Genomic DNA, 23,096 nt, shown 5'->3' with positions numbered 1-23,096 from the left:
GTAGAGAAGATTGCAAGAATTCGCAAAAGTCCCTGGCTTCGCATCGACCTAATTTGTGGCACGAGCAAGGAGTTGCAGTGCTGGCCACATGTCTGATATCGCTCAATTAGATATTCGGGAATTCGCAACAGATAATCTGCGGGAGCCAGTGTTCGCCTCCCACGTCCCGTTCTATTCCGGTTTTGGGGCGTGTCGCAAATACGCCGTTGCTGTAGACACGCCCTTATCATAAAACATGCGAGGTCCCAATTACGTTTCTGACAAAATCCTCAACGCCAGCTCCCATGCTTAAACTGCAAACACGTCATAGCACTTCGAGCTATGCCACCCTTCGACTAAAGCTCTATGCCTCTACCTTGCGCTTCTTCGACGCGTACACCGGAGTATCGGAGATCTCAGCCTCTTCTTTATCCGAGATGACCTCGGTGTCCTTGACGACAGGATGAGGCCGGAGCACCTTGGAGATATCGCCCCACCATTGCTCACCGAACTGCTTGTACCAGTTGACAGTCATGCGTAAGCCATCTGCGAACGTTGTCTTCTGGTCCCAACCGAGCTTTCGAAGCTTGGTTCCGTCTACCGCATAGCGGTGATCGTTGAACGGGCGATCCTCGGTGTACTTGATCCATTTGTTTGTGTTCTCTGGCGACTCGATCGCGCTGCCCATTTCTTCGAGCAGCATCTTGCACAGCTGGACATTCGAGATCTCGTCGTATGATCCGACGTTGTAGATTTGGCCGAGATCGCCTTTGTGCAGAATTGTGTCGAAGGCGTCCGCAGCATCACCCGCGAATAAATATCTCCGCGTGGGACGTCCATCGCCATGGAGGACCATTGGACGGCCCCTGTTGAGCAGGCAAGTGAACTTGGGAATGATCTCTGAAATTCGTTACATCAGTTTCGAGTCCTGCACAAGACTGCGCAAGATCGGGTAGAGCACTCACTCTCGGGGAACTGATGTGGACCATAGACGTTGTTACTTCTCACAATGATGACTGGCAGCTTAAAACTCTTCATGTAGGAGTTGACCAGCATCTCGGCGGCAGCCTTGCTGGCGGCGTATGGGTTTGTGGGTGCCAAAATGCTCGTCTCCAGCAAGTCGTCATCGTCATCCTGGACTTCTCCGTAGACTTCATCGGTGGAGATGTGGATGAACTTCTTGATGCCAATCTTTTTGGCGCTTTCGAGCATGACGTGCGTGCCATAGACGTTGGTGTGGGTGAAGCCATAAGAGTTGCCGAAGCTGTTGTCAACATGAGACTGGGCTGCGAAATGGAAGATGGTGTCAATGTTGTGACGCTCCATGCAGTCGAGGACCTCGTCGGGGTTTGTGATGTCGCCGTGGTAGAACGTGAAGTTCCGTCGATTATTGAGCATCCTGGTGTTGTTTAGTGACGAGCAGTAATCAAGCTTGTCAAAGGACACTATGTTGTAGGCATCCGGGTAGGTCAATGTCAAGTGGCGAACGAGCCAGCAGGCACTTTGGTCAAGTCAGCACACGGCCAATTGTTTGGCCCACGACTATAAAGAGGACTCACATGAAACCAGCTCCGCCAGTGATCATGATGTTCTTGACGTCGGGCAGTGGCTCGAAACGGGTGCTTCCAGTTAGACAAGGAGCTTCGCGCCAAACGCCATAGTCCTCGAAAAACCTGTGGCGGCGGCCATCAGACATGCCTGGCAGTGCTCCAGTTAGCTCAATCTTGTCGCGGTCATCGTCGACTGGATTCTGATGGCCTTCAACATACTACCACTTGTGCCATTGTTGCCGTTAGTCCCATTAGCATGCTGACCATTGCCAGTAACGTTGTGAACATGGCCGTTCCCATTGGACTCGGAAGGGACAGCCATCCTGGCGATTGTACGGAGAGGATAGGCGGACGACGTAGTGCACCAAGTTTTCGATATAGTGGAGGGGCGAGGGTGGTGGTGATGGAGGACAAGAGCGATTGTTCTTGGGGTTTCCGGAATAAGGAATGATGCGTGACGCCTGTGGCACCATCGACCTTTAGTAAGAGAGCAACCACGCGAGGGCGATCTGGACAGAGTCTCTCAGGTCAAAATGAGGGGTGTCCGTTCCGTAGGGGTAAGAGGCGTCCGCCAGACTGGATCTGGGCGACCCCACGAAGCGGCGAGGTTAGGGAGCCCAGAAGAGGGATGGTATTGAAATGGCATGTCTCAGCGGCCGGGTCGATGTGGCATGCGTGAATGGCCGGGTCGATATGGCATGTCTCACTGGCGGTAAACCTTGAGCATTCTTTGACGGAGACACGAAGCCAGATGCGGCAGACTACATCAGGGGCGTCTTCGTGCTGGAGGATGCTGCCACGCCGTAGAGCGGGAGTCCGGGCCGAGCCAAGTCGCCCAGTGACGCACGTCACCCGGCGCGCAGTCACTCAGCGCGCAGTTACTCCGCCGGTCGGATGGGGCAGCTCTGAAAAGGCGGCCGGTCGTGCTGCAGGGAGGCACCGGGGGCTTTGTCGTCTGGGGAGAGGTCAGTGCCGTTCTTTGTCTGCAAGTGGTATGCTTGCCAGGGAGCGGTATGTGAGTGGATGAATGCCACGAGGGAGGCTCAGCGACTGCGAGCTGGCGGGCAGGCTAAGCGTCCAGGTTAATTAGTGCCCTCGACCTGCGTGGGGCACCAAACCTAGGGCAGGTCCAGTGTGTTCGTGAGGTGGGTGTGTGTTCGCCCAGCGCATCCCGCACCAGAGATCCCTGCAACCCGCCCACTTTCAGATTCGTTGCTGCAAGCACTTTGCCCACCTTGAGCTTGGCTGCCAGGGCCCGGCTCTCGAGGTCGCCGGTGACACAAAGATTGGCTTCATGCACGTTGCAACCCTCCCGGCTCTGGCCCTTTACAGCGACCACAACAAGGTTGCGGCGGAGGGACCATGGTCTTGCTAAGTGAGTAGAACCACGCGATGGGCACCACCACTACTCTTGCCATTCAGGCCAGGCCATGCCTTGTTGGAACACGAAGACCAGAGTTTCTCCGTCGCGCGACGGCTCTGCCTGGAATGGCCCCCGCGCCCTTGGTCTCAACATGCTTCCGTACATCGACGCTGGAGTAAGTATATCAAGCCGCCAGTCCTAGCCAATCGGCTTTCGATATTCTTCGCAAGCCCTCCACCTGCTTGACCTGTCCGCGCAGCCTGAACATCTGGACAGCTACGTCCTGTAGTGCCCGACATCCTCCAGCAGCGAAACGAGAGCATGGCTCATCTCGATCGTCTGAACGCATCGGCACTCGACAAAAGGGAAATTTCGTTCTGTGTCACTGAGATGCGAAGCCGGACGGAAAGCTCGGGATGTGCTTCACCACCTGGACGAACCCAGGAACGCGGCTTGTACGCGACCAGAGGGAGCGCGGCGATCCAAATGTGGCACAAACCTGGCAGGGTCCGGCCGACCGGCACCGGTTTCCAGGCAGGGAGGTCGAGATTATCAGCTGTCCGGAATTATTTGAATTGTTGTGGTGCTATCGCTGTGTAGAGGAAGCGGCATAGAAGACTACGACCGCCCTCGCAACACCAAGGGCGGACTTGCCGGTGAAGCTGAGCAGGGACAAAGCAACAAAGGCACGGGCGTGGCCGCGACATCTGGACTGCTTGCAGCCACCCCGTCTCCCCTGCATTAGACTTTTGCTCAGAGACATGCCCAGCTGATGCAAGGAAGAAAGGTGGCCTGAAGAGTGAGGAGTGAGGAGTGGGTGAGACATCAGGGTTTTCTTTGTTCCCTTTTCGGTGGTTGATTTGTGTGCTCATTGCTTCCGTTCTACCTCAAAGGGAGTCGGGAGCCGCATCGATCACACTCGGATAGCCGTGACCAGCTCGAACGGGCACTCTGCGTAGATCCGGAGCTTCAGACATGTATGACGTGCTGCTTGCGGTGAGAGCCTGTGTCTAGCTGGCTGTGGCTTTCATCTAGGTTTCCACCTAAGGTAGGAAGCTCAGCTTAGAGCCGCGGACTAGGCAAGCGCGACGGTGCGGAGCTGTCTCCTGCCTCCCTCGCAACTTGCTCGAGCGCCCTCATTCCAACCAATATCCATACTGGCATTCTTTAACCTCCATGGCCCTCCCCGCGGCTCATTCTGCCTGGATTCAAGAAGGGCACAAGCTCATTGTTCACGACCCTTTCGGATTTCTCTGCTCCATCATCTGACCAGTCCATTGTCCGAACCTCCCAGACAACCGCCGCAAACACCAGGTCAATCCGCCCAGTATGTCGGCCACGGAGAACATCAACGAGAAACCGAGCTCTGCCGTTGGCTCGGTTGATTCAGTGACGGCCGACGCAAGGCGCTCTCCCGGCATGGACAGGCTGCGCAGACCCTCAGAAGCTTCTGGCACGGCCTCGTCAAGCACAGTAATGGACGATGATGATGTCGGTGACGATGTGGAGGGGCAGAGACTACTGGAAAAAGACCCCATGGGGGAGGCAGGGCAGCCTGAAGCCGCGCAGAAAGGTGTCATGGGCTCGACCCTATTCTGGCTGACTGTCAACACGCTGGCGACAGTTGCTATCGTACGCACCTACAGCAGTCCCTGGGCAGTTTGTGTCAATTGCTAATCGTCTGCTGCAGGTCTTCACCAACAAAGCCATCTTTTCGGATCCATCGCTTAAGCTTGTCCAGCTGTCCTTTGCCGCCTTTCACTTCTTCATCACGTGGCTGACGCTCTTCGCCCTCTCCCGACCTCAGTTGGCATATTTCACGCCACGGAAAGCGAGCATCCGGGACATGATTCCGCTCTCGGTCGCCATGGGCCTCAACGTTGTTCTCCCAAACTTGTCGCTGGCATACTCCAGCGTGACCTTTTATCAGGTTGCCAGGATTCTCCTGACACCTGTCGTGGCGATCATGAATTATGTTCTCTATCAGTCGACACTGCCACGCAAGGCCATCATTGCACTAGTCCCAGCCTGTACTGGTGTCGGTATCGTGTCGTACTATGATTCCTTGCCGACTGACGACAGCAGTGTCAAGGCCACCACGGGGCTTGGTGTAATTTTTGCTGTTTGCGGCATCTTCGCCTCGTCGCTGTACACGGTCTGGATTGCAAGCTACCACCGAAAGCTTCAGATGAACAGCATGCAGCTCTTGTTCAACCAAGCCCCTGTTTCCACCGTGCTGCTGCTCTACGTCATTCCGTTTGTTGATGTATTCCCTGAGTGGAAAGAGCTGCCCGTCAATCGATGGGCTCTCATCGCAATGGTGAGTTTTGTCTTCCCATCGATTATGAAGAGATACATTGCAATTCTGACAGCATCTCAGTCGGGCATCTTTGCCTCTCTAATTAACATCTCCCAATTCTACATTGTCGCCAAGACGGGCCCAGTGTCCAGCACTGTTGTTGGTCACGTCAAGACTTGCACCATCGTGGCTCTGGGCTGGATGACCTCGGGTCGCTCCGTCGGGGACAAGTCCGTCATTGGCATCTTTATGGCGCTGGGCGGTATTATCCAGTAAGCTCCGGCGTTTTGCCATTGGCCTTTTAGGTTGCCATGCTAACCGTGCGCTTAGTTACTCCGTCGTCATGCTTCGCCACAAGGCACGCGAGGCGAAATAGGCCATCGTATGGGAGGGAGCAAGGGCTACATGGACTTCGAGTATATCTTAGATAAAACGTTCCAATTGATCCATTTGCAATCGTAAACTGGTACTCTACATTGACGACAGCGACTGATCAGAAGATGAGCATTACCTCGCTCAAAGATCAATGGCATGGTGAACTTGTCCTCCCACAGCACGACCTGGCCATAAATGGTGCCATGATTGTGTATACAGATGTAAGGCTCAAACAGTCACTCGACATCGTGCATCTTGCGCTCGACGTCTGTACATAAACCAGCATGCTTGTGATTGTCATCGTCACATGCCAACAGCACTGTTTCTGGCCAGGCACCGAGTTCTAATTGGCGGACGTTTTGACAGGGATCACGGAGCACTCGAGTGAGAACCTAGCCTCAACAATTCCTCCAAGGCACACGGGCTTGATTACTGGCCAAGCAAGCAGAACAGTAATGCAGCCAGATCGCGATGGAATAGACTGTATTTTTGTTGTTAAGTGATTGTTCACACCGAGCCAGCATTGCATTTTGAGGTGCCAGATGTGACTGGGACCTTGATCATTCTGGTTGCGCGGGTTACAAGCTCCGTCTTTGTTGGGCGTGCATGCCAGGTCCCCCGGCCGAGGCACTCGATGAAATAGCAGGGGTCCTCCACTAGCCTCAGGGAAAACTGCCCCTGTGGACAGTTTGCCCGTCTCCAGATCGAAAACCTGCCAATAGTCACTGCGAGCACCTTTAAACCTCACTCCCACTCTTCCGCCACCCTACGACAGCTTGCAAATCGCCTTTTCTGACCGGTTTCGACCTCGCGACGGACTGGTGCTGCAGCTGTACTTCGTCTCTACCACGGAAAGGAGCAAACCGTCACCTGACGCTACCCCTCCACGAACCCCCTCACGCGCACGAATACAACACACACACACATACACACACGCAATGGCAGACACAAAGAAGGCCCCGCGGCCCGCCTCGTCGCCGCTCAAGAACGGCTACCTGGTGCTGTACAACGCCGTGTCCGCGGGTCTCTGGCTCACCGTGCTCTCGCGCGTCATCGCCACGAACCTCTTGTCGGCCAACGGCGCGGCCGACGTGTGCCCGACGACGGGGGAGCTGTGCAAGTGGGTGCAGACCCTGGCGGGGATGGAGGTGCTGCACTCGCTGCTGGGCATCGTGCGCGCCCCCTTTGTCACGACCTTTATGCAGGTCTTTTCGCGGTACGCCATCGTCTGGGGCGTCACCGACCTCTTCCCAAACGACCCGGCCATCGGCAGGTCCCCCGTCTACTCGTCCATGCTGGTCGCCTGGGGCGTCACTGAGGTCGTCCGGTACAGCTACTTTGCCCTCACGCTGAGCGGGTTCGAGCCCAAGTTCCTCCACTGGATGCGGTACCACGGCTTCTTCGTGCTCTACCCACTCGGCATCTCGAGCGAGGCCTGGCTCATCTGGAAGAGCGTGGGCCCGGCTGAGCAGGCCGTCGGCGAGTGGTACTCGTGGCTGCTGCTCGCGTACGTGGTCGGCGTCTATCCGCCTTGTAAGTTTGCTTGCTTTTCTCGTCCTTTGGGTTTCTGCTCTTTTTCGCTTTGCTGGTATTTCTACTCTTCATCGGTTCCTCCCCTTTAGCTCGTTCTCGCGAACTTTCCCCTATCCAGCTCGAGCCATGTGGAGAGTAGTTTCTGGGCGTTTGGTTTCAACCCCGAGTCTAGTCCATGGGACACGTGCGTGCACAAGCTGACAAAGTCGTGTAAAACTCTAGCGGCCTACATCCTCTACACGCACATGATGGCCCAGCGCCGAAAGGTTATGCGCGCCCTCAAGGCAAACAGCGGCAAGGCGCAATAGAAGCCTCGACTCGGACTTTGGTCTTGTTGCCAGCCAGATGCCAGCACGTTCCGGCAGCATTCTGCCAGCATATCGTACAGAAGACGGCAGCAAGAGGAAAATAAAAACTTCTATAGAAAGGATCCTTTCCCAGAGAGGGGGGCACTAGCATCAAGGGGCGTCTGGTTCGGAAGGAGCCCGAGTTGCGTGTATATGATAACTCCAAAAGAAAAAGGAAGCAAATAGAAAACACCAGTTATAACGCCGATCCCATCCCGAGTCCGCATGTTCTAGCTAGCCCTCTCATCTATGGCCGAGCGATTTTGCTGGATACCATTGCCCACCGACAAGCTCCTAAGCTACTGCTTGCGCTTGGCCGGCTCCCGGCCCGTCGTCAGCGGCTTCCAGCTCGAGCATGCTCGTCTCATACCATTCCGTGCGCGTCCACTTGGCAATCAGGTTCCTGGCGTCATCAGAGAGCTTAATGTACCCCGGGTTGGCGTGGGGTTCGAACATGGCTACAAGGATACACACACAAGTCAGGCGCAGTTAGCAAGCCGACATCTTCCGTGAGAACGATGATCATAGATGGCGAAGCAAGACGAAAGGAGAAAGAAACAAGAAAAAGAATCAGCTTCGAACAAGAGGAAACTCACCCATGTGCGCCCCGGTCTCGTCCTTGGCCAGGTCATTCACAGCCTCCATCCAGACCCCCGCGCCTTTCGTCTTCTTCGGCAGGTTGCAGAACGTGCGGTCGCCCCCCATCACCGTGCCCACCATGCTGACCTGCTTCGCGCTCGCGGCCTTGCCCAGCCGCGTGTACAGGTTGGCGAACCCGATGCCCAGCTCGTCCCCGAGCCGCGACATCCCGGCGACCCGCCGCTTGAGCTCCTCCCCGCGCGCGAGGCACCCGACAAACTCGAGGTGCGACCCGACCCACGACCAGCCGTCCGTGATGGTGTCGCGGTTCACGTACGCCGCCGCGCCGCCGGCCGCGAGGGCTCCAGCCGCACCCGCGTACATGGCCATCTTGCCCCAGCCGGCGCCCCAGCCACCTTTGTTGTTATTGCTGTTGCTGTTGTCTTTGGGCGGCGCTGGCAGCGCGCCCGCCGAGGGCTTGGTCGGCATCGAGTCGGCGGCCGTCTTTGCGGTGCCCGCGCCCCATAGCGCACCCCCCAGGCCGCTGAGCTGCGACCATGCTGCTGCCGCGTTGTTGTAGTGGCCCTCGGCGCCGTGGGCGACCACGCCGGGCGAGATTCCCAGGTATGGTGTGTCGAATGCCAGGACGCCCTGGATGTATGGGAACATCAGGCTGTTCAGGTTTGCCTTTGAAGCCTCATCGCCATCATCATCGCTAGCACCCCCGCCGCCGGTGGGCTCCTTGATCGGCGTCTCGGACGAGATCGCGAGCGCCGTCTCGGCCGCGACGATGCCCCCCATCGAGTGCCCGACGAGGATGACGTGGACGCCCGGATCGACCGTGGGCGAGGGCGTGCCCTGGGCGACCTCGATGTCAATCACCTTTTCGAGCAGCCAGTCGCGGAAGCGCGCGACGCACTCGTGCAGGTCGCCGCGGGTCTCATATTTCGGGTAGGTGATGGCGCGGACGTCGACGCGGGGCAGCTCGACGCTGAGGATGGCCGCGAGGTGCTGCGAGAACTCGGACTTTTCGCCAAAGGTGTCGTCACCCCCCTTGAAGCCGTGGATGAAGCAGAGCAGCAGAGTCTTGCGCATCTTGTGGCCCCATGTGAGAGTTGCGACCCACGACGACAACAACAAAAGATGCGAGCTCTAATTGGTGTGTGGATTTGTGATGGGAGCGAGCGAGTCCTGATGTCGTTGTAGGATCAGCCCTGCGACCTAGGTACCCCGCAAGAGCTGACGGCCCCACACATTCTCCAATTCCAGCGCCACGCCCCCATGACTGGGCGGAGCGCTCGATCATACACTGGCACTGGCACTGGCACTGGCACGTCGGGCTCTATCATGAGATGAAGTTGGCAAAATGCAAGTGCTTGCTTGTATACGCGAAGAAGTAGAGCATGTCCATTTTTGGCAGTCTAATAGGTAGCCGCCAACCTCTGCACCAAGTAGTCCCCACTAGTGATGGCCTTGTATTTTAGCTCATCCTCGGACGTGTAAGTGCCAGGAATGGCCTCGATCATGCTCTTGAAGTTGGGGTTGCAGAAATAGCTATCGTTCACCAGTGTGTCAGAGTCACTCTAGGAAAAGGATGACAGTAGCAGGGGTGTCAAACTCACGCAATGCTGTACCGGGCAGGATAGGTGTTCCCCTCTGCCGCCGGAGGTTCCACAACGCGATGGATGGTGCTCTTGATGGTGTCGTTGCTCCACCGAGCAAGCAGATCGCCCGCGTTCACGACGCAAGTGTTCTCGATTGGCGTGGCATCGATGAATGCCCCCGTGGGGCCTTGTACCTGAAGCCCTCCCCTGGTGTCCTGGAACAACAGCGTCACGGAGCCGTAGTCGCTATGCGCCCCGGCTCTGACCTGACCGGGGTTGACCTGGAACACATTCCTGTCCACCTCGGGGTAGTGAAGAAGTCGCAGTGTGTTGTCGCCAACATCAGTGAAACCGTCGAACCACTTCTCGTCGATCTCGAGGCCCACCGCGATCGCCCGCATGACCTCGGTATGCAGCATCTTGCACTTGTCAAAGAACTCCAACATGGTGGTCTTGAACCCAGCGAGGTCGCCCTTCTCCTCAGGCCACTGGTTGGGGTGTCCCTCCTCGCCCTCGCGACCAAACTCCCAGCTCTCCTTGAGATCAGGCGCAGCGGTTCTGAGGCTCTTCACATCATTCTCCTCCTCGATCAGCGACACCTTTTCGCGGCCTGGGGCCGAGTATCCGCGGTTGGCCTCTGGCGTCGTCCAGCAGCCCTTCATTTTCTCCTCCTCGGACAGCCTGAACAGCTTCGCCGAAGAGTCGAAGACGTGCTGTCTGTAGTCCGGTGTGAAAGGGAGGCCCTTCAGGTAGATGAAACCGGCTGTCTGGAAGCCATTGAGAATCGCCTTTGCAGTAGTCTTGCGCTGCTCGGGGGTGCCGTTGAGAAAGTTGGAGAAGTCGATAAGCTGGAAGTCGTCAGCATACGTCTGTGCGGCGGAGGCGTGGTCAGCTAGGGCAATCTCACTGGGATGACAAGTCCCTCGCTCTTGACGGCGGCGGACTCCATCGTGACTGATGTCGGCCGGGGTATTGTTGTGCAGTGAAGGCAGAGCGGCTACCGCGCAGGCTCAATGAACAGCTCGATCTGTAGCGTGGAGAGTCAGAACCACACGGCGACAAAGACGTCTTCAAGACAACTCGGCAAGGGCAACACGGCCAAGCAAGCAGGGAACTGGCCATGGAGGACTGGGCACATGGCCCTGCGTTTAGTAAAGTCCATGACCAACTCCCTGATAGGCGCTGCGACCGCGATCGCGCTCCGCCGGGGTACCGACCTGCGGGGGAGATGGAGAAGCGGGCCGGGGCGATAAGAGTAGTGGCCCAGCTAAGCACGTTGAGGCAGATAGGGTCGGTTGTGGTCCGACGGCAGGGACAAGAGATTTGGCTGGCAGGGAGATATCTGGGCTTTATACCTGGGAAGAGACCAGCGTGACCTGCGAGGACCGTTGGAGGAGAGGAGGGCCGGCTTGAGTTTGAAGGTTGCATCCAATGTGTAGGACACAGCCTTGGGGGCCCCTGCGTGCAGGAGCGAGGCTGCGAGCAAGAGCACCACAGGCAGGCCCCGGGGTCTGACACCCCACCCGAGAGAGAGCCATTCCTTTCGTGAGCTGCCCCTCCCGGCTGCGGAGCTCCAGAGCAGCCTGGTGGGGTTATCAGCGCCCTAGGACATCCCGCTGTGACTACCTCGAGGTAGCTACGCACTTATCGTGGGACATTGATCTCACCTGTGCTGATACATTGATAAAACCTGGGGTCTGTAACTGGGTCGAGGCCTGCTCGTCCTCCCGTGGTCAAGTTGCAACAGGGATCTCGGCCGCCGCTCTCCGCCGGACAAAGTCCCCCCCAAGCTCCTCAGGACAAGCACATCTCGAGTTGCTCGAGAGTCTACGCACGAGCATTGGTGCTTCACAGGCCGACACATATCACGTCCTCTAGAATCAGATCATTCGATTTCTGAATCCAGCACCCTGCCCAACCACGCCACAGAGTCAGAGTCAGAATCAGAATCAGCACCATGGCGTCCACATCATCATCCAAGGTTGTGGACATCCACACCCACATGTACCCTCCAGCCTATGTAGACATCCTCACCTCGCGGGACACCATCCCCTTGATCCGCAAGTTTGAAGGCGTCAAGGATCCTCGGTACATCATCCTCAAAGATGAGCTCGAGGCTCTCGACAAGGCCGCCGCCGACGGCTCGGCGCCCTCACACCTGCCAGGCCGGCCTGTGACGTCGCACTACTCGTCCCTGGACCAAAAGATCCATTTCATGGACACGCACAAGATCGACATCTCCGTCATCTCCCTCGCCAACCCGTGGCTCGACTTTGTCGCCACAGAGGAGGCGAGCAGCACGGCAAAGTCTGTCAACCAAGAGTTCTCAGACATGTGCGCCAAGCACCCGGGCCGGCTCTTTTTCTTTGCGACATTGCCGTTGACGGCAACCCCAGAGGACCTGCTGGCGTCCATCAGCCACATAAAGGCTCTCAAGTACTGCAGAGGTGTCATTCTCGGCACGAGTGGCCTGGGCAAGGGACTTGACGACCCGGCTCTACTGCCAGTCTTCCAGTCTCTGGCGGACAACAAGCTCACCATCTTCCTGCACCCGCACTACGGCTTGCCCAGCGAGGTCTGGGGCCCTCGGTCGAGCGACGAGTACGGCCACGTCCTACCCCTGGCTCTGGGATTCCCCATGGAGACCACGATAGCCGTGGCGCGCATGTACCTGGCCGGCGTCTTTGACAAGGTGCCAGAGCTGCGCATGCTCCTCGCCCACAGCGGCGGCACGCTGCCGTTCCTGGCCGGCAGGATCGAGAGCTGCATCGTCCATGACGGGCACCTCGTGCGCGAGGGCAAGGTGACGCCCTCGCGCAGGACGATATGGCAGGTGCTCAAGGAGCAGGTCTACCTGGACGCCGTCATCTACTCGGAAGTCGGGCTCAAGGCCGCGATTGATGCCAGTGGCGTGGACCGCCTGATGTTTGGCACTGACCACCCGTTCTTCCCGCCGTTGACGAGCGACGAGCAGGGCGAGTGGGAGAGCATGACCTGGAACATGGAGGCAGTCAAGAAGGCGCTCGGAGACGGCTCCGAGGGCACAAAGGCTGTCATGGGCGGGAATGCAGTGTCCGTGCTGCGGCTGTATGAGGAATAGGCGCTGCAATACAACTGCGTTAAACGTGTATATGTCAGATGTAGGAGGAGAGCTTCGCAACGTGACTTGATATGCAGAGAGTGCGAAAGTGACAGCAACCAGCCCCTGGCAGCCTGGCAGCGTCGTCTGCCCCACTTTAAAGTGCCACGCTTTTCTAGGCTTCTCGCGGATACATGACCGAGATCGCATTCATCGCCATTGTTCTTGCCATTTTGCGACAACACTTTCTACATTCCAGATTCGCCGAGGCGCTGCATTCGTGGCGCGAGAGAAAGGGTTACATATCGTAATTCACACAAATTCTCCTTCTGCACAAGCCATACCAACGTCCGTCGCCCGAAGACACGACTACCTGGCAGCCATCTCAAGGAAGCCTGCAACAGAGCTCAGTCCTTCGCCCACACGACATAAGCGCTCGTAACCAACGTCGTCCGAGAAAGGGCCTCCTCCGCAGAGCCTTCTTCACTGCCCTCGCGGCGACTAGCCCGCGACACCAGCACAGACCGCACCAGCACAACCCGACCCGCCAGCACACACACACACACTCACGCACACACACCATGGCCGACACCTCGGCGGCCGCCGCGGCCGCAGAGCTGCTCGCGCACGCGCGCGCCTTCGCCTCGTCGAACCAGGACCTGTATGCGCTGCTGGGCGTGGACGCGACGACTCCGAGGGCCGACATCCACCGCGCGTGGCGCAAGACGTCGCTCAGGTACCACCCGGACAAGGCGGGCGACAGCTTCGACCCGGAGAAGTGGCAGCTCTTCGAGCGGGCGCGGGACGTGCTGTCGGACCCGGCGGCCCGGGAGGCGTACGACACGCAGCGCTCGGCGAACCTGATCCGGGAGCAGGCCAAGATGGCCATGGACGACAGGAGGCGCCGGATGGTGGAGGACCTGGAGGCCCGGGAGAAGGCGGGCGCCATGGCGGCGGCGGCGGGCGCGGCGGGGCAGCAAACGGGGGCCGGGGATGCAAGTAACACGATGTCGGAGCAGGAGCGTAAGAAGACGGCCGAGGCGGGACGGAAGCGGGTCGAGGAGAGGCAGCGGCTGATGAGGGAGGCCGAGGAGCGCGAGCGGCAGCGCGCCGCCGAGAAGGAAGAGGCCGATCTCAAGCGGGAGGCCGATCTCGAGCGCAGGATCGGCGAGATCCAGGCGCGCAAGGCGGCGAAGGAGGCTGCCCGGCGGCAGCAGGCTGAGGGTGGTTCCGAGGGGGCAGAGGCCGGGATGGCGGAGAAGGTGGTACCGGATGGGGATGTCGACATGGCTGACAGACCAGCACCACCACCAACAACAACAACTACAGCGTCGGCGAAGTCGGGAGCTGAATCCAGGCAGCAGGAGACACGGCCGCATGTCCTCGAGGCACAGCAAAAGGCTGAAAAGCTCGCCGCCGAGGCCGCGGCGATACCGAGGGTGCGTGGGGACTTTTCGCACACGTACGCCCGGCTCAAGGCTGCACAGGCGGTCAAAGAGGCGCGGCAGCTCGCGCGGGAAGGTATGGCTGCTTGATGTCTCGGCCCTCTCGCGAGCTCTTGCCTAGAGCCGGCCTGACAATGGTGTAGCGACAAAAGAACGATCGCGAAAATTTTGTGACAACGGGACAGGGTGCCGTTGCTGCGCGTGGAAGAGTCGCAGTTTTCATGTTTTCCAATACGCACACACAGATACCCGGTCTAAGACAAGACCACGCGTTTAGAATGAAGCATTAGATCATCATTCGAGAGAGAGAGTTTGTTAGCATAGGCAATGGTCACGCTGTCGGGCTACTCTGAAACCATCGTCAATGCTGCATGAGATGTGAGAGAAGGACAGGGCAACATCTTGGGAGGAATCACAACCAAGTCACGTCAAATATGAGCGATAGAAACCACGTCACAAAACTGCCAGCTACCGCGTGGGCGAAGGGCTTTCGATTCCGGACTATAGGCAGCCCATTAACCTTTGCGCGCCTGACCGGCTGCCATTCCCTTCATCCGAGACTTAATGTACACTCGACTTGACACAAACAATCTTACAAAAGCCAGCGCAAACCATGCCCGGGTTTGCGAACCAATTTTTCTTTTTCAGTGCTTCGAGGCATTCGCCTCGTCCAGCCTCTGCCGCAACCACGGCGGCACAAAAGCCTTGATCTTGACTTGACTACCGGCCCCCTGGACCCCACCGTCTTCTTCAAGTTTCACCACAAACTCGGTCGCCGGGTCGAACGGCGCCAGGCCCCCGCCACCGGCGGCCGCCTCGCCGGGCAGCTCGACGTCCGTCATGACCTGCAGCCTGCAAAGCGCGAGCCCGACGTTGCCCACGCCGCGCAGCCACGTGCCCGCGCCGCGGCCCTTCCTTGCGCCTGCCTTTACGATGGCCGAGCCCTGGGGTATCGACTCGGCGGTGGTGGTTGGGGTGGGAGTGGTTGTCGTCGACGACGACGGCGCAGCACCTCCTGCCGTGTAGTACTCGAGCTTGTCCGGCGCCGGCGGCACCCCGTCACCACCACCTGTTGTTGTGTCAGCGGGATACAGCACGCAGGGCAGGATGCGCTTGCGCACGACGCCGCGGTGCTTGGTGCGGATGGTGAGCTCCTGCCCGACGTAGCAGCCCTTGCGGAAGTCGATGCCGCCCATGAGGTCCATGTTGGCCTCGAGCGGGAGGGCGGCCTCGCGCAGGATCTCGGCCTGGCCCTCGGGCACGCCGTGCAGGTACCGCCTCACGCGGTACAGGTCGTCGCTGGCGGGGGACAGGCCCAGGGACTCGAGCTCCGAGGTGAAGTCGGCGGGGGGCGTGGTGGAGAGGATGCGGTGGCCGAGGCCGGGCGCCCGGGTGTCGGGGAGGATGATTCTTCTTGCGGACCCCGTGTTCGTGGTGGTGCTGGTGGTGCTGGTGTTTTCCGTGAACGCGCCGCCGCCGCCGCCGCTGCCACGTGGGCTGTCGTTCCAGACCTGCCACACGCCGCACTGGTCCTCGTCCACGGGCGCGATCTGGAACTTGCTGCGCAGGCGGTACCGCTTGAGGTGCTTGAGCAGCGTGTCAGCCTGGTCTGCGTCGACCTCGATGATGAAGGCCTCTCCTCCTCCCCCTGCGGCTCCACTGCTATTGTTGTTCATCGCGGCACCGGCGACGCCGACGCCCAGTGTGTCTGGGTATATAAAGACGTCGTGCAGGACGCGGCCCGTCGCGTTGAGGAAGCCCGTGTAGAAACCCTCTGTGCGGTTGAGGGTGGACGAGGTGACGATGCCCTGGAGGAACCTTGCCGCGTCGACGCCGGCGATGGAGATGAGGCGTCGCGAGGTCAGGCGGGCGTAGCCAGCGGTCGGGGGGGTTGCCGGTGGTGGACTGGAAGTGGAGGTGGCGGTGGAGGCGGCATGGCGGCGATGTGCCGTAGTGCTCAGGTGTCTTGTCGTCGCGGATCTTGTTGTTGTTGCTGCTGTGGCTGCTAGCCGAGCTCTTGTTGGGCCGCCTGTGGTGAGGTTGGCGCAGGACGGGCAGACAAAGGTCGAAACGGCCCGGGAGGTGCTGGAGGCGCGCGACGCGGCCTGCCGTGGAACGGCGTGCATGGCTGCTGCTGCTACTGCTGCTGCTTCTCGGCTCGCTCGTGTCGTTTGCTGGAGTGTTGGTGTCTGTAGTGGGGGATGATGCAATCGAGCTCCGGCCCGGGCGGCAGCGGTGGTTGTGGTGGTGGTAGTAGTGCCCCGATGATGGCAGTTTGCGGAGCGGAGCTCGGCTGGCACGGAGCAGAGCAGGCAGGGCGGCCAAACAAAAGTGGGACAGCCACAAGCGTCTGGTCTCCCCCGCCAGCCGAACCGAGCACTTACACCAACGCAGCAGCCATCCTCTTGGTTGTTGTCATTGTTCCTGCTTTTGATCAAGCAGCTCGGCTGGGTCGACTGTGGCCGGAGCTACACAGAGTGACTGTCCATATCCAGGTCGCTCCGCCGCATCCCAGAATCCCACTACGCCGGCTGCCTGTCAACTAGGTACGCTGGGCTGGGAGGGTCCAATAAGCCAAGCTGGAGGAACACCCACTCTCAAAGCCTCACGTGAACGGAATAACCTCAACGCGCATGCAGGCTCACGGAGATAAGTGTTGTCAGGACAAGTCTCTTCATCATGAGGCGTGTGAATAGAAACCGTCGTCCTGTCATATCGTCTCAGTTGAGACCCCCTGCTCACGTGATTGGTTACAGACAAAGTACCCGCTCACTTATAACGTCCTAGATAGAACTCGACCCATGCACGCCTTCACGCTCTATAAACAAACAGCCAAATCCATCGACCCACGGCAAGAGACTTTGAGCCTGCAGGCACATGAAACACAAACCCCGTGCTGCAGGTACGAGGAACCAAACAGCCCTGCTGACTGGCAATGGAGAGATTCGGCAGAGAACCCCCCCGCAACAGTAAGCCGCGCGCCATTTCGATAACTGGTTTCCTCCCTGGCTGGCGTAAGACAATGGATCCAATCTGGCAAGGTCGAGTTATGAAACGAGGGAGAAAATGACTTACTAGGCCAATCAGTGAGTGTTGGGGAAAAAATTGGGCTGTCAAAAGCAGCATATGAATACAGACGCTTTGAGCAGTCTCATTGGCGTGGCTCTACGAAACGTGAGCCAAGCCAAATGGTACGAGAGAGTGTGTATGGAAGCTTAGGCCTGGTCGGTGGGACAAAGTCTAACAAAATGCCGGTTTTCTGACCAAGACATCATCCACTTGAAGCTCCTGCATGCGAGTTGCTCCCTCGTGCGCACCTACCTACGGCAGCTCCGCAGCCCATTGTCGAGTCGGTGTTTCGCGTGCCCTTGAAGCAAGTCTTCAGCGGGTAAGTATATGATTGACCCTTGAGTCAAATCTATCCACAGATGGCCCCAAGATTTGGGTAGGAGTTTTGCCTCTGGTAGTTTTCGTTAATTGAATACAGGCCACATGTAACCGATTTGATAACAGAAGTGTAAGAGCAAGGCTCCGAACTTCGAACATAGATACTAATAATCTAGATTTCCTACTGGTCCACATTTCTCTAGGCACCGAACAATCATGATGGGGCCCAGCCGGAAATCGAATTATCCATAATGCATTGTGCATCAAAAATAGAACAAGGACGAGGACATGCCTTCCAAGACTGTATCGTTCTTCACTTAGAAGATTTATACGCAAACATTTGCTCTCCAGCCACGCAAAGCCGCAATGCGCCAACGGATCACAAGGTTGCGCAATCCCCATTGACACAATTCTATGCCTCAAAATGTCCAAAGCAAAAGCGGCCAGGCAGGATGACCTTCAATTCCACATGCAGGAGCCCAGGCGGAACAGAGTGAACGATTCGACAAGTTTATCCTTGGGACGCACCAGGTCATCCCATTTGATCTGTCCCTGCTCTCCCATTCCAAAGGAGCGATGTTTTGCCAAAGAATCTGTGTTGCTTCAATATTTTATTAAAAATAAAAAATTTACCAGACATCCCTACACTATCGTTTACGACGGACTACACCACGGCTTCAGCTCGAGGCATACACTATTATGCTTACTTGATTAACCCACCTTTGGCTCGCTCCCACTTAATGATCTGCTGCCCCCCCCACGATACCCGTGGACGCACACGAGGCCCCGGATCACCACTTGCCCCCTCGCACGAAATACTGCGTCTGGGCCAACACCCCGTGTACACAGAGGGACGGATACAACCACGCTCCCCCCAGTCGTTTGATAACAGCATCCCGCCATCACCACCACCACCACCATCGCTAAATCGCTCGTACGAGCATTTACTGCTTTTAGAACAAAGTCCGCGGCTTATCCGCGCGTGTGGGAATGGCTCTATCTATGGACTCTGCCCTGTGACGTCAAGAGCGTCCCAGTGGGCCCTCTCGACCTTCTCGGGATTCAAGGTCCAGACAACCTTCTCTCGAACTAGCTGCCGAGAAGGTTCCGCTATTCTGACATCAAGCCCGTCATACTTTGCAGCGCTCGCACAATATACCGACCGAGAAAAACGTGAAGCCTCAGAATTCAAGGGTCCATACGGGTGGCAAGAACGCAGGCCGATCGACCGTTAGCGTCCCGCGCTCCGCACTAGCTCCCGGATCTAACGTCGCTCTCCTTCCCATGCTGCATGTGCATAGACCGTGCGCACGACGTAATTCTGGTGACGTGCCGTCATCGTGAGCCGTCGTCGGACATGTGTTACTGCCGGCGCTTGCTTACCCCCGGAGGATCTCCCGTTGACATTCACAGAACATGCACATGGCATCGTTGCGCCGTACCTTTGACTATGATCGGGCCGCACTCTGTGCAAAGTATCAAAAGTGTCAAAGGGTCCGGGGCACGCGGATGCGCGGATACGTAGATCCGCCCCGTTCTCGATCGTCTGCCCTCTGCCCGATGACTGCGCTACGCAGGCTAATAGAGACACGGCTCCAAGGTATCACGTCATGAATCTGAGATAACATGCACGAAACCCGTCCATGCGACCGTAGTGAAGCACTGCACCTCGACTGAAGCTGGAGTTTGGGGGCCAACAGGAGAAAGACAGCCAGGCCGGGAAGTGAGGGAAAATTAGGCGGCCATCCGAATCTCAGGGTCCTCGGGGGTTAGCTTTCGGAGCCGCGGGCCTGGATCAGGTACGATTGCTGATGTCATCCGCCACAACGTGTCCGCGGACCCTTTCCGGATGACTTGAGGCCCAAGTTCCTGGATGACCTGTGGCTCCCGTCACTGGCAACAATTTCCTTGATGTGCGATGTTTTACCTGCAACTGGTCCACCTTGTTGTATAGCCCCCAGAGACACACCACGACCTCCCCTCGTACAATTTCGATACCGCCTCTCCAATGCACTGGCGGCGGCTGCAATCATTGGAGACGGAAGATCCGATCTCTTTGCCGCCCAAGGAGATCCCCGAGACTGCACGAGCTATGCCAAGGCGATGTGGAAAGAAAAGCAGCACCATCGTGCAAGCTGAGCTGAGCACGTCAGCTCGGACGGGGCGAGACTGGTGATGTGATCCTGTCAGGGCCAGGACCATGAGCTGAGGTACCAGGGCGTGCTTGACTCCGGAGATGAGCGAGCGCGGTTGCTGCCGACACCTGCTGCAGAAATGACTATGACTTCTGAGGCATCATCGTGATAAGCGCAATCTTGGTTGTATGCAGGAGCAAGGGCGTGTGCATTTCGTAAAAGTCTTGCTTTTCGGGCCTGGGGTAGGAATCGTGGCTGTGACACCTTGCTGCCAGGGGCAAGTCAGCTTGACGACGCGGTATGGCCTCAGCCAAAACCAAGGGCATGCACGCATGCATGCCTGCCTATGACCACGATAGCCTACTCGGGGTCGACGATGCAAGAGCTGCGGAGCTGCCCACCTAGGTTGGCCCCGATCTGAGGTTGCAGGCCGCAAGCAAGTGAACGTGGCTTGCTGAACTGAACATGGCGGGCTGTGCTGGTGGTGGTGGAGGAGGAATGCGTCCATGTATGCTGCCAAGACGCCCATCGGGGGAGGGAGAGAGAAGCCTTCCAGAAGGTGTTGATGGGCTCCACTGGGCTGTAGGGCGGCCGAATCATGGAGGGCGGTTGTCTGCGATGGCGACGGCGCTTGGTGGTCCAGTTTCATCTGTTCAGCCGTTCCAGCCTCAGGTGCACTCCATCGACCTTCGACAGAGCTTGCCGTGTCCAGGAGAGAGTGGCTGAGATTAGCTCGAGACACCGCTGGCGACAACCACCAGAGACAGCCAAGCACACGTTACTTCGCGTAGCAGAAGCGGCGTCTCAATGTGGTTGGGAGACCGTGCCTTGTTTTGCCGCATCAAGTTGTTATGCTATCTGTTGGTGCGTGATACACGGGGATTTCGAGGAATCGCAGGGCAAGAGATGGGGAGAAGGGGCGTGGGTGTAATTTTTTTGTTGGCAAGCACGAGCCATCACGATGCCCCTGCCAGCATGCGCAGCCATTCTGAGGAATGCCGTTTGAAGGGCAAAACGCATTGCATGGGATTATCGTCAAACCCTTGCGGGCGGCTGTTAGACGGGCCCGAGGAGGAGGACCACGACGATGACGATGTGTGCTCATTTCCCAGCCCCGAATTGACTTCCCCCGTAGCCGTCCATTGAGTTTACCTCTTGCAAGTCACAATCTGCCTGGGACCGACCCTGGACATGTCGTTTGCAACACGGCTATCCGCGACACGACACGGACGGACGGACAGAGAAGCAATGCGCGGAATGGAGCATCCATCTGGCCCAGGATGTCCCGGCAGCTCACCTCCCGGCCACTTTCTGCGGCCACTCGGGCACTTCGGCGCCGACCTCTGGCACGCAACAGGCAGGGGGCATCCCCACGATGCCTGCGGACCGTGCGGAACGCAGGCCGTCCGTCCATGGACACGCACTCCCTCCAGCCCGCGGACGAAAACACGACGGCGCAAAGTCGGCATCAGGATGCCCCGCGCCCTTCTGGCATGCGCGTCTCCAGCGGTTGCGTGCTTTTCTACTCCCTGGCCGCGGAACGTGACGGAAGTCGACAGTGCTCTCGTCTCCGGATCATTCCTTTGTCACATGGGGCCTGTCCGCGGGCAAGCGCTCAAACAAACACCTCAACTCGCCAAAACCCCACGGCTGGCTCGGAACCGGTGCGTCTTGTGCCCAAGACAAGGCACCCATCCATCTGGGGAAGTGAAGTGCACAATTAATCTCGGTGCCTTGAAGCCCGCGCCGCCGTGATCTACTGCGCCCACAGCCCCTGCGTAAGCAAGGCCTGGCCGGCATGAATCACCTGGGCGACAGGCTGCAGTAGCCGTGGAGGACTAATTAGCCCACCTCGCGCCATTGCAAAGGCCGGCCAGGTGACTCCCCTCAGCTCAACCAACCCCTTGGGGGCTGCAGATCAGATGATGACTCCCCCGCGGACGACCCTTGCCCGCTGATAAGATTGTGCTGCTGCTCGTGGGATCTGCGTTTCTCGGGCGGCCGGCCGCCGGAGACCCGAGTCTCTGGGTGTCAGCAGTATGCCCAGCCACCATAGAGTTTGACGGATGGTTTGTCAACACCGTTATGCCGAAGCCGAGGAGGGCACGCTGCACTAGAGGGCCAGGTGCCTCAGTCAGGCACCCATCCACTATCGTGAGCTCGTCATTATCACAGGGACCGCTAGGGATGCACAGAGACAGGCACCCAGCACTGGTTGTGGTCACATGCCCCGATGGTGCGGTCAAGAAAACACGCCAATGGCCCCAAGTCTACGCAACAAGTCGCACAGCCGTGCAGTGATAAGCAGCGATACCACGCACGCCAGAGAAGTCACGAGCGCAGATTCCTGATTTGAGCGGTGTGTTGTAGACGAGGTCTGCAGTCCAGAGACGTCGCCGTCTGCTAGGCGAGTGTGCAGTAGACGGCAGGCTTGGCGATGGCTGCGCTTTGCAAAGCCCCGACGATGACCAGCGCCTACTTCCAAAAGGGAATGCGTGCTGACGAGGAGTGCTGACGAACCCAATGCAGAGATGCACAAAGGGGCCGACATGACGCCCTTGGCTGGGTGGGTTATCTCCGTGTCTCGCATCCCCGGGAACGCGAGCGTGCCAGTCGTTCAATTTCCACTAAGGGTACTCTGCATTTGCAAATGCGATCGCACAAAGCACTGCCACCCGGTGATGACAAGAACCCAAGGAGGAGAGAGATAAGTCGACTATATTCGCAAGCGTCGTCGACGCGCAAAGGGACCCTGTGAATGCACACCCCCCTCTGCTGACATTCTGACCCAACGCTCTGGCGGTGACCCAAAGCCAGCACAGCACAGCACAGCCCTAAAATTGTGGACCACGGCCAGTGCTGGTGCTGTACGGATTAGCCCCCGCCCCCAACCTGGGGCCTTCACCCGAGCTGAGTGCGACGCGGAGCAGCCTGTAGGATTGGCTGAGACGCAAGAGGGAAGCTCCTCCAAGACACGATTCCATGGCAATTGGATTGTTACATCGAGGTCGGACACGCCCGCGCCGCGCCTGTACGAGCGTGCCTGCGCAAGCCTCCCAGCGGCTGAGCTCCTCGAGATTGGCACGCCTCTTATCCTTCTGCCTGCCTGGGGCTTCGAGCAGTGGCTTGCACGCACGCTTCATACACTTCACCGGGGGACACGAAGCAAGACACCCGCCCAGCCCTACCTAGGGTGATTCATTCACTTGGCGCACAACTCCCAGCTGGGACCGACAGCGCCACCACAGGTTTCTCCCCATTTCTAGCCAGGCAGGCACAATACATGGTCTGCGTTGCGTCGTGGCTTCGGTCCGCCTGCCCAGTTCGGGACTTGAAGATTCCAGTTCCGCTTTCTATTGGATGACCTTGGCGAACTACATGGCAGAGTCAAAGACCGTATCGCGAGTTCTTGAACGGTGTG

General features: G+C 58.2%; 10 protein-coding genes across 10 annotated transcripts; 5 read left to right on the top strand and 5 right to left on the bottom strand.

Moving 5' to 3' along the window:
• Nucleotides 1-343: 343 nt before the first annotated feature.
• Nucleotides 344-1,675, bottom strand: B0I36DRAFT_235787 (dtdp-glucose-dehydratase; the record flags this gene model as incomplete). Its single annotated transcript, XM_046149426.1, has 3 exons — nucleotides 344-879; nucleotides 945-1,480; nucleotides 1,539-1,675. The coding sequence occupies 3 exons, from the start codon at nucleotides 1,673-1,675 to the stop codon at nucleotides 344-346; spliced, it is 1,209 nt and encodes a 402-aa protein (XP_046017249.1).
• Nucleotides 1,676-4,428: 2,753 nt separating this feature from the next.
• On the top strand, nucleotides 4,429-5,567 carry B0I36DRAFT_236429 (triose-phosphate transporter; the record flags this gene model as incomplete). The annotated part of the gene is made up of 4 exons (XM_046149464.1): nucleotides 4,429-4,524; nucleotides 4,583-5,212; nucleotides 5,273-5,463; nucleotides 5,522-5,567. The coding sequence occupies 4 exons, from the start codon at nucleotides 4,429-4,431 to the stop codon at nucleotides 5,565-5,567; spliced, it is 963 nt and encodes a 320-aa protein (XP_046017248.1).
• Nucleotides 5,568-6,504: 937 nt separating this feature from the next.
• On the top strand, nucleotides 6,505-7,407 carry B0I36DRAFT_237741 (tyrosine phosphatase-like protein; the record flags this gene model as incomplete). Its single annotated transcript, XM_046149556.1, has 2 exons — nucleotides 6,505-7,099; nucleotides 7,322-7,407. The coding sequence occupies 2 exons, from the start codon at nucleotides 6,505-6,507 to the stop codon at nucleotides 7,405-7,407; spliced, it is 681 nt and encodes a 226-aa protein (XP_046017247.1).
• Nucleotides 7,408-7,740: 333 nt separating this feature from the next.
• Nucleotides 7,741-9,120, bottom strand: B0I36DRAFT_359724 (uncharacterized protein; the record flags this gene model as incomplete). Its single annotated transcript, XM_046158182.1, has 2 exons — nucleotides 7,741-7,904; nucleotides 8,043-9,120. The coding sequence occupies 2 exons, from the start codon at nucleotides 9,118-9,120 to the stop codon at nucleotides 7,741-7,743; spliced, it is 1,242 nt and encodes a 413-aa protein (XP_046017246.1).
• A 258-nt stretch (nucleotides 9,121-9,378) lies between these two features.
• Nucleotides 9,379-11,050, bottom strand: B0I36DRAFT_315590 (thymine dioxygenase). The gene is made up of 3 exons (XM_046152898.1): nucleotides 10,537-11,050; nucleotides 9,648-10,477; nucleotides 9,379-9,579 (listed from the first exon to the last, which is right to left on the bottom strand). The coding sequence occupies exons 1-3, from the start codon at nucleotides 10,576-10,578 to the stop codon at nucleotides 9,447-9,449; spliced, it is 1,005 nt and encodes a 334-aa protein (XP_046017245.1). The 5' UTR covers nucleotides 10,579-11,050; the 3' UTR covers nucleotides 9,379-9,446.
• Nucleotides 11,051-11,217: 167 nt separating this feature from the next.
• On the top strand, nucleotides 11,218-12,832 carry B0I36DRAFT_315589 (uracil-5-carboxylate decarboxylase). Its single transcript, XM_046152897.1, has one exon. The coding sequence runs from the start codon at nucleotides 11,587-11,589 to the stop codon at nucleotides 12,727-12,729; it is 1,143 nt and encodes a 380-aa protein (XP_046017244.1). The 5' UTR covers nucleotides 11,218-11,586; the 3' UTR covers nucleotides 12,730-12,832.
• A 457-nt stretch (nucleotides 12,833-13,289) lies between these two features.
• On the top strand, nucleotides 13,290-14,243 carry B0I36DRAFT_359721 (uncharacterized protein; the record flags this gene model as incomplete). Its single annotated transcript, XM_046158181.1, has 1 exon — nucleotides 13,290-14,243. One exon carries the CDS (start codon nucleotides 13,290-13,292, stop codon nucleotides 14,241-14,243), a length of 954 nt encoding a protein of 317 aa, XP_046017243.1.
• Nucleotides 14,244-14,797: 554 nt separating this feature from the next.
• Nucleotides 14,798-16,279, bottom strand: B0I36DRAFT_237964 (uncharacterized protein; the record flags this gene model as incomplete). Its single annotated transcript, XM_046149570.1, has 2 exons — nucleotides 14,798-15,792; nucleotides 15,838-16,279. 2 exons carry the CDS (start codon nucleotides 16,277-16,279, stop codon nucleotides 14,798-14,800), a joined length of 1,437 nt encoding a protein of 478 aa, XP_046017242.1.
• Nucleotides 16,280-18,187: 1,908 nt separating this feature from the next.
• B0I36DRAFT_75718 (uncharacterized protein) lies at nucleotides 18,188-18,866 on the top strand. The gene has a single exon (XM_046163326.1). It carries the CDS (start codon nucleotides 18,281-18,283, stop codon nucleotides 18,773-18,775), a length of 495 nt encoding a protein of 164 aa, XP_046017241.1. The 5' UTR covers nucleotides 18,188-18,280; the 3' UTR covers nucleotides 18,776-18,866.
• An 891-nt stretch (nucleotides 18,867-19,757) lies between these two features.
• On the bottom strand, nucleotides 19,758-20,420 carry B0I36DRAFT_75721 (uncharacterized protein). Its single transcript, XM_046163327.1, has one exon. It carries the CDS (start codon nucleotides 20,322-20,324, stop codon nucleotides 19,836-19,838), a length of 489 nt encoding a protein of 162 aa, XP_046017240.1. The 5' UTR covers nucleotides 20,325-20,420; the 3' UTR covers nucleotides 19,758-19,835.
• Between the last annotated feature and the right edge of the window lie 2,676 nt (nucleotides 20,421-23,096).

This window comes from Microdochium trichocladiopsis, assembly GCF_020744255.1.
Source record: "Microdochium trichocladiopsis strain MPI-CAGE-CH-0230 chromosome Unknown B0I36scaffold_2, whole genome shotgun sequence".
Lineage (NCBI taxonomy): Eukaryota > Fungi > Ascomycota > Sordariomycetes > Xylariales > Microdochiaceae > Microdochium > Microdochium trichocladiopsis.
This window is presented reverse-complemented; position numbering and strand designations above follow the sequence as displayed.

Excerpts from the sequence above, each read along its gene's own strand:
- B0I36DRAFT_315590 (XM_046152898.1), bottom strand. The coding sequence starts at position 10,578 with ATGGAGTCCGCCGCCGTCAAGAGCGAGGGACTTGTCATCCCA. Across the intron at positions 10,478-10,536 it reads GCGAGGGACTTGTCATCCCA|CTTATCGACTTCTCCAACTT; the intron begins GTGAGATTGCCC and ends GACGACTTCCAG. Across the intron at positions 9,580-9,647 it reads CCTGCCCGGTACAGCATTGC|CTATTTCTGCAACCCCAACT; the intron begins GTGAGTTTGACA and ends GGTGAACGATAG.
- B0I36DRAFT_315589 (XM_046152897.1), top strand. The coding sequence starts at position 11,587 with ATGGCGTCCACATCATCATCCAAGGTTGTGGACATCCACACCCACATG.
- B0I36DRAFT_75718 (XM_046163326.1), top strand. The coding sequence starts at position 18,281 with ATGATCTGCTGCCCCCCCCACGATACCCGTGGACGCACACGAGGCCCC.
- B0I36DRAFT_75721 (XM_046163327.1), bottom strand. The coding sequence starts at position 20,324 with ATGAAACTGGACCACCAAGCGCCGTCGCCATCGCAGACAACCGCCCTC.